The sequence below is a fragment of the Pantherophis guttatus genome, chromosome 8 (genome assembly GCF_059756535.1).
Source record: "Pantherophis guttatus breed Tessera chromosome 8, ASM5975653v1, whole genome shotgun sequence".
In the NCBI taxonomy this organism is placed as follows: Eukaryota; Metazoa; Chordata; class Lepidosauria; order Squamata; family Colubridae; genus Pantherophis; species Pantherophis guttatus.
The window spans coordinates 71,148,612-71,162,768 of record NC_142070.1 but is presented as its reverse complement, the minus strand read 5'-3'; the positions used below and the strand labels follow the sequence as shown (position 1 = coordinate 71,162,768).

The window sequence follows — 14,157 nt, the reverse complement described above, 5'->3', positions numbered from 1 at the left end:
CAGCTAGGAGAAAGATTGAGGTCTTGGACAGCTGTTGCAGTTAAAGTAAGACCCAGTGGTTTTTTTGTTTTGTTTTTTTGTTTAAACAAGATTGCCTCCAATCAGTTTTCCTCTCCTGAATATCTGTCATAAAGAATTAATCCCAGTAGGAAAACATATAATTTTTATTGTCTAGGAGGTTTTTCTACTTCCCATGGAAGAAGTTGTTCTGAACTGTAGATGAGTCTCAGATAAATTTCTTTATGGCTTGTCATATTTGCAAGTAATTTAATCAGTCATAAACACACACAACTTTACTTCAATCTTTCCAATGTAGAAGCTGAATAATACACAAGGTACACGACTTGTTTTTTTTAACAGCAAATGCAGTTGATGCCGAAGATTTATAGTTATCAAATACATTCATCAATATGTTCTCTCTCTCTCTCTCTCTCTCTCTCCCTTTCCCTCTCTCTCTCCTCTCTCTCCAGTTCCTTTCCCTTTTCTGGTGTGCTGATGTGATGATGGCATCATTTTCTGAGAACAGCTGAAGAGATTTATACAGTTGTGCAGTTTGTGAAAACAATAACTTCCAAGCACAGTGAGAAAACCCAACATAACAACAAATGCTCAGGATCCCTGTTGTTTCTCCTACTTGGCTGACCAGTTTATTTCAACACAGGATGTTCTTTTTTAAAAAAGATCTTCTCTTCCTCTAGAGGACAGTCTGCGTCGGCTCCATAACCACCAGACCACGATCTCCAGCAATTACTGTGCCATAAGACATTTCTGGGATTTCTTCTTCCTTCAGTTTCTTGTAAGAAACATCTGTCTCTTCTTCGTTATCTCCTCCGAGAGGCTCTTGCTTGTACGAATCCTTTCCGTAGATCTTGTAAGCCAGTACGAACAGCCCAGCTTCAGCGGATTGAAAGAGGGCGTAGAGTAAAGGAAACATATACATGCTCCCAATGAACTGTGGGGGGAAGCTCAACTTGAGGATAGCGGTACAGAGCTGTACGTTCTGGCAGCCAGTTTCCAAGGACACCGTCCGCTTGCTGTGTGGGGGCAAGCGAAATAAGGTCGCTATCCCGTAGCCACAGCCGTAACCCGCCAAGGGCATCAGCACAGCTACTACATATACGGTGGCAGGAATAGTAGACAGAAGTTCAGGACCGAGCATGGTACCAGTGAGAATGAAAAGTATCACCAGAGTCACCAGGAGAGACCACAAAGAGATCTAGGAAAAAAAGAATGGGGTGAAAATTAAATCTGTGATCCCGTGATTGAGTTTGGGGCATTTATTGACTGGCTGTAAAATTGGGCACAGTCATTTGGTGACATGCTTAAGTTATGACCATAATCCCTGGCTCAATTAAATCAAGGACTACCTACTGTATACAACTGTGTTTTAGTTGTATCAATCAGAATCAGACAAGACTGCTTAAAATGCCCTGGCAACTTTCAGAAAAAGAGAAGGAAAGACATAACAACCCCTCCCCTACCCCAATTGATAATCGCAGCCAAGAAAAATGATCTTAAAGGTACATTAATTGTGTTTGGTTCCAGAAATCTTTTAATTTCATTAAATCACCCCAGATTCTAATATTGAGGTAAAGTGAGAAAATAATTCATTTGTGTTCCTCTTGATCCTCATTTCTAGGTTTAAAAAGATCCCAGTGGGGTTTCTTGCTGTACGGAAGATATTTTAGCCTTGTAATAATTTATTTGCCCCTTTCTGTCCTTTTTCCAGCTCTACCCTTTTAAAATGTCACAAGTACACAGTTGCCCTAGAAAAATCTAAAGAGTCATATTAGAATGTCAGATTTATTTACAGGCCTTTTTCTAATGATTCCTAACATGGAATTTGCTTGCCATGAATTACATTTTCACTAACATTTTCACATTTTTTCAACTCGGCCCCCATTAACTGTATGTGTAGGTGAAATGATGAAACTAAGGTCACCCAGATACTGGTCTTCTGGTAGCCAGAGAAATCAAGAGTTCACGTCCCTTTTTAATTTTGTTGCCTGCATAATTTGGGGCCGTTGGTTAACTCATCCATAGGTGCCCCAAATACATTGAGGACATATCCTCAGAGTGGAGCATTCATCTGAATGCAGGAGTTCTGCTGAAGAAGAAGACTGAAGCTGAATCAAAACATTCTGGTACCTTGTTTCCCTGAAAATAAGACATCCCCTGATAATAAGCCCAATCAGGCTTTTGAGCACATGCGCTAAAATAAGCCTCTCCCCAAAAATAAGCCCTCCCCAAAAATATTTAAAATGCAGAGCTGGAAATCAGGTAAGATGGCAAGAGGAGCCCTATCTTCCTCCACGCACCCCAAAATAATAAGACCTCCCCGAAAATAAGGCCAAGCGCTTATTTTGGGCTTCAAAAAAATATAAGGGTCTTATATATATAAGAATCTAGTGTTTTCCACAGGTTAAAGGAATATGTCTCCTCTTTGTGAACAGTCTGTGTTGTTGTAGGGCTCCAATTGGCCCAATTAAGGATCAATTTGTTCTATCCATCGGCCTTTGTGGTTGCTGGAGAACTTTGCTTGCCAGGATATTCTTTTATTTTCAGTAGTGGATCTATTCAATACTCATATTGAGGGCTTCCATTCAGAAGCAACATCTGCTCCCGTTCATTAAACAGGAAACACTTTGGATCTGGTTTTCTGAACTGAGAAAAGTGATCTATAATTAAGAGAGGCAAAAATGCCTCCTTTGTCATGGGCAGATCTATTTATCTGATCAGGTTGCAATGGTTGGCATCACACCTGTTTCCCATAGGTGTATGGCGTCAGTTCTGAGGAATGCTTGCCACATTTTCTGAGTCTCAGGGATTTTCTGAATTTGCTGGTGGATGTTATTGCCGATGCCCCAAACATTATGGTCAAGGCCATCATGATAACATCCTGGAACAGCCAACTTCCCAGGTCCTCTATCTTGGGGCCCACTGAGCCCCGAGATTTGGTTTTGCAAAGAATTATGGGCCATGGAACATCTTGGCAAATGAGTAACATGACAACAGCATAAATTTAGAAGCAAACACAGTGTCAGCACTCCAAACTACATTCGTTCCAGTGCTGACATAAGGAGGAGAAGAGGGGGCAGCTGGCAAGAGGACGCTTGACTTTTCACCTACTTATTTTCCCTGAAGATAATATCACCTAGGAGATGGGATGGGAGGGGGGACATTCCTGGGAGCTGAAGTAGTAGATATGGGGAGAGTGATTTGGAAGATGGTCAATGAGATGCAGAGAATTGGGGAACGGAAAGGGAAGGTTTGGGGTCAGGAAGTCAGTGTTGGCTACGACGTAGTCGGGGACAGATTGTTGTGCTTAATAAATGAAAGATTTCATCAAAGACTATTTGTTTGGAAATGCAATTTATTTGAGATGACACCGAAACCTGACACACAGGCAGGTTTAGCTTTGAGCTCTCTGGGAAGCTTACATTGTTTACATTATACCAGTTTATAATGCCTTGGTAAGGCCACACTTGGAATACTGCATCCAGTTTTGGTCGCCACAATATAAAAAAGATATGCAGAAGACAGAAAGAGTGTAGAGAAGAGCAACAAAGAGGATTAGGGGATTGGAGGCTAAAACATATGAAGAACGGTTGCAGGAACTGGGTATGTCTAGTTTAATGAAAAGGAGGACTAGGGGAGACATGATAGCAGTCTTCCAATATCTCAGGGGCTGCCACAAAGAAGAGGGAGTCAAGCTATTCTCCAAAGCACCTGAGAGCAGGACAAGAAGCAATGGGTGGAAACTAAGCAAGGAGAGAAGCAACTTAAAACTAAGGAGAAATTTCCTGGCAGTTAGAACAATTAATCAATGGAACAACTTCCCTGCAGAAGTTGTGAATGCTCCAACACTGGAAGTTTTTAAGAAGAGATTATATAACCATTTGTTTGAAATGGTGTAGGGTTTCCTGCCTAAGCGGGGTTGGACTAGAAGACCTCCAAGGTCCCTTCCAACTCTGTTATTCTATTGTGACAGTGATAGAAAAGAAAAATGCTTCCACTGGGCTCGATGAAAATCAGCTCAGAGAGCTGTTCTGTGAAGTGCAGAACCTGACACTACCAAATAGGGTTGTGAAACATCCCCTTATATCCCTGGTGGTATATAAGGGTATAACTTCATGGCTTCATGGATTTTTTTTTCACAGATGCTTGAGCTGTGGATTCATTTCAACCGATGGATAGGATGGATAGGATGCTTGAGTGAGTTTGGGCCACTATATAATGCTTCTCCTCAGAAAATAATCAGATTCTTCTTTTTTCCTTTTTTTTTTCAAATATAGATCAGTATCTTACTGACCATTTTCTGGCCAAAGTTGTTTAGAAACATGAGTCATTAAGTGAACAAATCCTGAAAGTGCTCCTGAAAAAAATAGATTTCCTATATTTATTTTAATTTGGTTTTATTGCAGGCCATAGTTTCTCTATCTGTAACTTTGAAGTTCCTCTCCATTAAGACTATTTTTTTTCCCCATTAATGTCTCTAATTTTCCATTTGAAGAATACACTTAGATAAGTGGCTGTTTTCATTCCCCTAAGTCTCTGTAGTACTAATAATACGTATGTTCTCCTGTAGCACCAATATTTATACAATGAATATTTGCCTAGGACAGGGGTATCAAACTCACGGCCAGATGCGTCACACGCTGGCCACACCCATGCCCAGTTTAGCAAAGAGGGAAAGTTGTGATAGTTATGACGACACAAGTTTGACACCCCTGGCATAGAAACTCTGTGACAAAGTTAAGCCTTCAACTGAATAATCTATTACCTGGAAGACCCTGTTCTCTAGAGCAAGAAAGTATTTTGTCATCATTCAAAGATTAGGTCTCTTTCTTTTAAATTATGCATCTGTTTTCTGGAAGCTTCCTTCTCCATGATGGCGGAGGAGAAAGGAAAGGGATGACACTGTTTCAAACCTGATGGTCTTGTCCAGAAATCGCTCAAAAAAGAAAAAAGCAGTGTTATCATTTTCTGACCATCAGTAGAGCTTTGTAGCTCTGGATGGTTATTGTATGACTGGATCCAACTTGTAATGAAATATATTTGGAATGAAGAATTCTTCCAGTGAGCATTTCCCTCTTTCCTTTAAAAAAAACACATGCACACTAGAGAACAGGGTCTCCCAAGTACTGTAATGGGTTATTTCAGTTGAAGGGTTAACTTTGTCACAGGCAGAGTTTCTACTGTGTTTCCCCAAAAATAAGACCCTGTCTTATTTTTTTTTGAACCTTGAAATAAGCGCTTGGCCTTATTGCTATGCACTCAAAAGCCCAATTGGGCTTATTATCAGGGGATGTCTTATTTGGGGGGAAACAGGGTATGTAAATATTCATTGGGTAAGTATTGGTGCTACAGGAGAACATAGGTATTATTAGTACCACTGAGACTTAGTGGAATGAAAACAGACAATGGTTATCTAAGCGTAATCCTTTCTTTTAAAAAGAAAAAGGAAAGAGGCAAGTGCTCACTGAAGAATTCTTCATTCCAAATATATTTTATTACAAATTTGATCATGTCATACAATAACTATCCAGAGATGCAAAACTCTCTAAAGCAGCACATTTATTGATGGCAATATAATGATTACAATCACTAGCACAAGTAGCAATAGCATTAGCAAAGTATACTTTGGCCAATAAATACACCATGGTCCATATATTATTGAAGCTTCTTTGGTTCTTGTATTCTTTCTTGACCTCAATGGTACCAATTGGTTTAGAATGTCATAAGGAATGTTGTACGAATCTTATTTTAAGCTGGAACAGAATTCTTACACGTGCTACATTCTTCACTTAGCATTGCTGCACCTCTGTTTTGACTTTCTTAGGTAAGAATGGGAAGAGGATCAATTCCCCTCCCCCAAGGATTCCATTCTTACTTGCAATATTGGATCTGGATCTACATTACATTTTGCTCTACTATACATTTAGTCCAAAGAAATATCTGTTCAAACCTCAGCCAGACCATAAAGAGTACGTTATAGTCCTCAGGTTTCTCAGCAACTACTAATTAATGAGATAAAGTTAATTACACAACCTTCTATGCCCTCAATGAATCTGGATGCTTGCTGGCACAATTCAAATTTTTGTCCCTGATTAATACTCCATAATTAACATTACATTCATCTTGAACAAAGAGCAGCAGGAAATGTCAGCCTAAATGGATTAAATGCAGGAGAACCATCCAAACTCTACTCTGATTTCCTATAAGTGGGTATGAGATGAGCGTGAGTCAGGTCTAAAAGAAGAGCATCGAATCCAGTTAGAAGGGAGGGAGGGAAATTTGTTTTTTTACTGAGGTTTTTTGTTTAATTTTCTCTCTGAGTTTGAAAGTATTTTAAAGATAAAAGGATTGTTCACTGATAAATAGAAGCCTATATGGGGGGGAGAGGTGAAATAATGAGATAAACAAAAATAAACAGAAACCATCAACTGGATTCATTAGATTTTAAAATAGGCTGTTTGCTTTCAATAAATTCCAAATTCAGTATTATCCCTTCCTATTCCTCTAAATCAGGGGTTGTGTTTGACCTTGGGGGACCGGGGTGGGCGTGGCCAGCTCAATGTCACTTGCATCGGGGCGCCTGTGGTGGCCCGAGCACTCTGCCAACGAAAATGGACTCCTGAGCTCTATTTTCGGCTGGGATGGCCTCCTGCAACCTTCTGCCAGCAGAAATGGAGTTTGGGAGTGCCGCCTGCGACCCTCACGAGCTCCGTTTTCGGCTGCGACGGCCTCTTGCAACCGTCTGCCAGTGAAAACGGAGCTCGGGAAACAGCCCTCCCGAGCTCCGTTTTCACTGGTAGAGGCACAGCGGGATGGTCCTTCACTGTTTCCAGGGTGGCCCCGCAGGCCAGATCTAAGCACCCTGCCGTCTGGATCTGGCCCTCGGGCCTTGAGTTTGACACTCCTGCTCTAAATCATCCTCAAAACAAACAAGATTGCCAGAAGCACCTGCAACTATGTTATGGTAGACGTCTGTGGTTTTAAGAAGGAACCTCAAGAACTGGCAGTTGGGATTATAATTTTCATCTACCCTTTTGGATTCCTATTAAAAAGATTTGGGAGGGAACCAAAAGATGCAGCAAATGATGTTCTTATAGCTAAAGCAATTGTATTAACGAGAGAAAATTAGTTTCAGGAACCACGATCTGCACTTTCTGAATGAATGAGTCCAGGATCAGGATGAGTTATAAGGACTGGGAAGAGCAAATTTTGTCAAAGCCTGGTAAACGTGATTTCAAAATCATTAAATGAGATCCTGTCACAGGTTGGGGGTGAAAACCCCGAAGATTTCAGATATCCATTGCTCAAGAGGAGACGAGTGACAGTACTGAGACCTGTTGCCTTTGAATGAAAACTTTGAAAGTCCACTCCAAGAGTTTATTGCCTTTCTTTTCTTTTCACAAGGTCCCTTGAGAACGAATCATAGAGCCAACGGGCTAGAAGGGACCGTGGGGGCCTTCTAATCCAACCCACTGCCCAAGGCAGGAGTCCTTATACCACCCCAGACAAATGGCTGTCCAATCTTTTCTTGAAAACTTTCAGAGATGGAATACCCAAAACTTTTGGAGGCAAGCTCCTCCACTGATTAATTGCTCTTGCTGTCGGGAAATTTCTCCTTAATGCCATGTTGGATCTCTTTATAGAACAAGTTTCCACCCATTCATTTTTGTCCTGGCCTCAGGAGATAGATAGATAGATACGATAGATGGATGGATGGATGGATGGATGGATGGATGGATGGATGATAGATAGATAGATAGATAGATAGATAGATAGATAGATAGATAGATAGATAGATAGATAGATAGATAGATAGATAAAAACTTTAGGTCTTGATAAAGGAAAGAAAAACTGGAATAACTGAAAACTGATCATTTTAATGACTTGAATTTAGCAACTACAGTAGGTTACAATTTGTTTAAAGGACAAAAGGCCATCATAATTCCTAAGGAAATAATTTGATTATACTTCGAGAATTCCCGGCTTAAAATAAGCAGACAAACAAGACTAATAAGGGCTGATGTTTATTGTCAATCACTCCATCAGGCAGAAGATAAATGCTTCCCAAAATCAATTTGTAACTCGAGAAGACAAGGTCTTTAATTACCTTGACATCTGCTGGGAGATGCACTCAGCTAAGCATGAGCTCTGCAGGTGATTCTGAATATGGCTTGCTAACAACTGTATGCTTCAGAAAGCAAAGCAAGGCACAACAGAAACAGAAGTCCTTGATTTGATATTAATCAGTAAGGAAGAGTAAAGTGGAGGTTCCAGAATTGTCACATGGAAACGACTATGTAATTCTGGAATTCTAGAATTTAAAGAAAACTAAACCTGAGTATATTCAAATGCATACTGTATTCTGGACTTCAAGCAATCAGTACACTCCCTCTCATATTGGGGTAGACCAGGTGCGTGTGTGTGTGTGTGTGTGTGTGTGTGTGTGTGTGTGTGTGTGTGCGTGCGTGCGTGCGTGCGTGTGTGTGTGTGTAGGTCTTTGGTTATTCGGGTTTTCTCCAGAAACGCGTAAAAGCATAAAATTGGAAGTGTCTTGGCGACGTTTCAACGAAGAACACACCTCCACCCAATCAGAACACAGCCTCCACCACACCTCCACCCAATCAGAACACAGCCAAGCTCCCACCCAATCAGTTCACACCCCCACTGGCAGTTAAAAGGAAAAAACAGCTGCGATCACACACTGCTCCTAGAAGCACGAAGCCGAAAACACCAGCCTGAAGATGACGAATGAGACTTCGTCAAAACGTCACCAAGACACTTCCAATTTTACGCGGGAGAAAACCTGATTAACCAACGACCTACATATATGTGTATGTATGTATGTATGTATGTATGTATGTATGTATGACAGGTCTGTGCTCACCTTACCTTCACAAGAATGTCCGCCAGTCTTGTGTATCTGTACCGGATGAAGACCCCAAGGCCAATGGGGAGCAGAGTGCTGCACAAGGTCAGGGTGACAGCCCCCAAGGGCAACAGGTGCACTAATGGGGTATTGATCCAAGCTCGGCTGTAGATCCACAGACAAAGAGGCATCAGGATCAAAGCAAGCAAGGTGGAGGATGCCGTCATGATGATGCTGTCAGGAAGGAAAGAAAGAAGACTCCACTGGATCGAGAGCACATGATAAGCAGCATCCTGAAATCTTCCTCTCTTCTCTTCCTCCTCTTTTCCTGAATGATCCAGTTACTCTCACTGGCAAGAAGGAGCTGCATTTAACTAGTAGTGCAGAACTCAAGCTCTTTTTCTGTGTACCCTCTATGCCACCTAATGCCCATCCCAACTCTGCTCTGCGAAGGAGAGGAGGCAGCCTTTTGAGGTGGGGAGAGGAGAAGAAACTTATTTTGCTCAAAACCAGAATTTGCAGAATTGTCTCTCGGCCTATTGTATCTCTCTGGTGAAGGTTCTTACAGAAAGACACTTGTCTCTGCTTCCGGTTCTCGTTTTTTCCTACTCCTATTCTCTAGAAAATAATTTTGTCTCATCACCTCCCGCTCGACCAGCTCTCGAAACATTATTTTTCAGCTGGTAAATCCGTGGTTGACTGTTCCAATCACACTGGACGTATCCCAACCTTTTTTTTTTTTTAATCATTTTAAGGTTCAAGATATTTCAATCCTAGTTTTCCCATCCAAAAAGGATAAAATAAGATGAGAGCAGTAACAGTAGCACATTAGCAAAATGTAACCTGTCAGGAAGAACGCAGGGAAAACATTTCAACGGAGAGAGAGAAAAGAGAAATGAGCATGAGCTTAGCAATTCACAAAAAAAAATAGATAATAAAAGAGAGATTTCTTATCTATATAGGGATATATTCGGGACATCTCCTCCCTTACTCAACCCTCACCCCTTTACTTTCACTAAATACTTCATTTGTTCAGGGCCAGGAATAAAGTCTCCAAAACCCAAATCCATCAGGTTCTAGGCCCGTGATGGCGAACTTATGGCACGAACTTATGGAACTTATGATATGGTAACCATATCAGTGGGCACGCGAGCTCAGCTTCCGATGGGACTGGAAGTTGTCAAACGGGCCATTTTTGGCCTCTGGAAGGGTGGGGAAGGCTGTTTTTGCCCTCCCCAGATGCCTAGAGAGGTCCTGGAGCCAGGTGAGAAAGAAAAACGGGCCTACCGGGCTATTGCGTGCCAGGAGCGGGGTGAGCGGGGGGTGGGTGGGTGGCATAGAATTATGGGTGTGGGCACGTGCGCATGCGACCCCCCCTGCCTCCCCCGCTTCCTGGCACACGATGGGAAAAAGGTTAGCCATCATTGTTCTAGGCAATATTTGGCAGGACACTCCTGGTATTCAACAGATGATACATTTTCCAATCTGGGGAAAGTGCTTGTGAAAGAAGCTTTCCTTTGTTAGGACAGACAGTTCTCAACCCAAACTCCCGATACTCAGGCATCCTGTTCCCGAATTTCCCCTCTGAAAAATGTGGGAAAGGCATTCCCAGGTAGTCCTCAGCTTACGACATTTGAGCCCCCAAATTATGTTGTTAAGTGAGAAATTTGTTTAAGTGTTGCCCCATTTTATGGCTTTTGTCTGCACATTCGTTAAGTGAGTCACCAAAGTTAATATAACACCGTTGTTAAGTGAACCTGGCTTCCCCGTTGACTTTGCTCGTCAGACCGTCGCAAAAAGTGATCACGTGACCCTGTTAGGACACTGCAACCGTCACAAATACGAACCGGTTTCCAAGCATCCGAATATAAATTACACGACCACGGGGATGCTGCCACAGTCATAAGTGTGAAAAATGGCCATAAGTCACCTTTTTTTCAGTCCCATTGTAACGTTGAAACAAAGCTGTACAGCTAGCCCTCGACTTAAAGACCACAATTGAGCCCAACATTTCTGTTGTTAAGTGAGACATTTGTTAAGTAAAGTTTTACCCCATTTTATGACCTTCCTTACCACAGTTGTTAAATGAATCACTACAGTTGATAACTTAGTCACCTCCTTGTTAATCCCCCACATTGACTTTGCTTCTCAGAAGGTCGCAAAAGGGGATCACATGACCCACTGCAACGGTCATAAGTCTGAACCAAGTCTGAACTAATTGCCAAGCATGTGCATTTTGATCATTGTGATCATGGGCATGCTGGAAAGGGCGTAACAGTAAAAAAACGGTCATACGTCCTCTTTTTCCCCCAGTGCAGTTGTAACTTTGAACCGTCACTAAATGAACTACCTGTACCCAATGCTACTGCTATCCTCCCAATCCCTTAGCAAGACAGACTCTCATCTTCATTTTAGCAGCCGGGCAACCCTTAGGCTGGGCTACACCTGTGGCATATCTGGCTGCCGTTTGGGAGCCCGAGAGCAAGGCAAGAAGCGCCTGCCCATCTGTCCTCCACGACGGTTCACTCCACCCCCAAGCCGGCTCCTTCCCGGTTCTCCTGGCCTGCCTACAGTGGTGAAATCCAATTTTTTTTATTACCGGTTCTGGGGGCGTGGCTTGGGGGGCGTGGTGTGGCTTGATAGGGGAAGGATATGACAAAATCTCCATTCCCACCCCACTCCTGGGGGAAGGATATTGCAAAATCCTCATTTCCACCCCACTCCTGGCAGAAGGATACTGCAAAATCCTCATTCCCACCCCACTCCATGGGAAGGATACTGCAAAATCTCCATTCTCACCCCACCCCAGGGGAAGGATACTGCAAAATCCCCATTCCCTCCCCACTCCTGGCAGAAGGATACTGTAAAATCCCCATTCCCTCCCCATTCCTGGCAGAAGGATACTGCAAAATCCCCATTCCCTCCCCACTCCTGGGGGAAGGATACTGCAAAATCTCCATTCCTTCCCCACTCCAGAGGGAAGGATACTGCAAAATCCCCACTCCCACCCCACTCCTGGGCGAAGGATACTGCAAAATTCTCATTCCCTCCCCACTCCTGGGGGAAGGATACTGCAAAATCTCCATTCCTTCCCCACTCCAGAGGGAAGGATACTGCAAAATCCCCATTCCCTCCCCACTCCTGGCAGAAGGATACTGCAAAATCCTCATTCCCACCCCACTCCAGGGGGAAGGATACTGCAAAATCTCCATTCCCACTCCACTCCTGGAGGAAGGATACTGCAAAATCCCCATTCCTACCCCACTCCAGAGGGAAGGATACTGCAAAATCTTCATTCCCTCCCCACTCCAAGGGAAGGATACTGCAAAATCCCCATTCCCTCCCCACTCCTGGCAGAAGGATACTGCAAAATCCTCATTCCCACCCCACTCCAGGGGGAAGGATACTGCAAAATCCCCATTCCCACTCCACTGCAGGGGAAGGATATTGCAAAATCTCCATTCTCACCCCACCCCAGGGGAAGGATACTGCAAAATCCCCATTCCCTCCCCACTCCTGGGGGAAGGATACTGCAAAATCCCCATTCCCTCCCCACTCCTGGGGGAAGGATACTGCAAAATCCCCACTCCCACCCCATTCCTGGGCGAAGGATACTGCAAAATCCTCATTCCCTCCCCACTCCAAGAGAAGGATACTGCAAAATCTCCATTCCCACCCCACTCTGAGGCCAGCCAGAGGTGATCTTTGCCGGTTCTCCGAACTGCTCAAAAATTTCCGCTACCGGTTCTGTAGAACCCGTCAGAACCTGCTGAGATTTCCCCCCCTGCCCGCTTACCTGAGGTTCATGTCTCCGTCGACCAGGAGGGACATGAGGTTGGAGAGGTTCCCTCCGGGGCAGCAGCCGCAGAGCAGGACGGCCACGGCGGCCACCTCGTCGAGGGCGAAGATGAGGGCCAGCAGGAAAGCCAGGAGGGGCATCAGCCCGAACTGGCAGAGCAGAGCCAGCAACAAGCCCAGCGGCCGCCTCAGCTGCGCGCCCAGCTGGCTCAGCTCCACCGTGCAGCCCAAGCCCAGCATGGTCACGCACAGCGCCAGCGCCACGAAGACGCTCAGCCAGTGGTTCAGCCTGCCGTCCCAGAAGGGAGCCTCGACGCCGCTTTCCGGAGGAGCCAAGCCCAGCGCCTCAGCCGCCGCCGCCGCCGCCGAAGGAACCGAGCCGGCACCTGGCCGCGGGTCGGGCGTCGCGTTCCTGGCGAAAGGCTGCAGCCAAGCGCCCGTGAGGTTCTCTGGCGCGGCGGAGCTGTCCATGGCGGGTTTTTTTTTTTCTCCCCGTGGGCGCGTCCGCCTCGTTGAGTGGCGGAACTTCGTGTGAAGAGACGGGCGGGCGGGCGCCTTTTGCCAGCCTGCCGTAAGACGGGGAGCTGCTGGAGGTGAAGGAAACCACCGGAGGCGGACGGCTGGCGAAGCCCTCCGAGGGGAGGCTGCGGGAGACACCAGACCCGCTCCGTCCGTCGCCTCAGCACCTCGCCTCTCTCTCTCTCTTCCCTTGCGGCCGCCGCCGTTCTTCTCCAACGGACGGGCGCGCCCCCGAGAAGGCCGTCGGACGCTGCCCGCCCGCCCAGCCCCCGACTCCGCCGTCTGAGGGTGGATTTCTGGCTTCCCTGTGCGCGCCTCCGATAAGGAGCCAGGCCCCCGCGCCTTCTGAGGGAAGGAAAGCCGAAGCTGCGAGGGAAAGAACCGTCTTTATTGAAGCAATAAGAATAAGAGTAATAGTAAGAATAAGAATAGTAGTAGTAGTAATAAGAGTTATAGTAGTAATAGTAGTAATAATAATAGTATTAATTGTAATAGTAATAAGAATAAGAAGAATAGTAATAATAAGAATAGTAGTAATAGTAGCAGTAGTAATAATAGTAGTAGTAATAATATTAATAATAACAACAACAACAATGATACCCATTATCATCGGGGCACTTGGTACCATGTCTAAGAATTTTATAAGATACATCAACAAGTTGCAGCTTCCTGCAATAACACCAGCGGAACTGCAAAAAACTGCGCTACTCGGAAGGTATCTTAAGCAGGTACTTGATTGATACCTAGGACACTGGCAGCAACCCGTATCAACCATTAGTACCAGTCAATGGTATTTGTGATGCATTTTTGAATGTTCAGTTGACTGAGTTTCATCTTTAATGGATAAAGATAAGAATAAGAATAGTAGTAGTAATAGTAGTAGTAGTAGTAGTAGTGATAATAGTAGTAGTAATAATAACAACAACAACAATGATACCCATTGTCATTGGGGCACT

General features: G+C 44.3%; 1 protein-coding gene across 1 annotated transcript; it reads right to left on the bottom strand.

The window, feature by feature from the left end:
• Positions 1-235: 235 nt before the first annotated feature.
• SLC10A4 (solute carrier family 10 member 4) lies at positions 236-13,434 on the bottom strand. Its single transcript, XM_034411350.3, has 3 exons — positions 12,681-13,434; positions 8,908-9,118; positions 236-1,216 (listed from the first exon to the last, which is right to left on the bottom strand). Exons 1-3 carry the CDS (start codon positions 13,151-13,153, stop codon positions 695-697), a joined length of 1,206 nt encoding a protein of 401 aa, XP_034267241.2. The 5' UTR covers positions 13,154-13,434; the 3' UTR covers positions 236-694.
• Between the last annotated feature and the right edge of the window lie 723 nt (positions 13,435-14,157).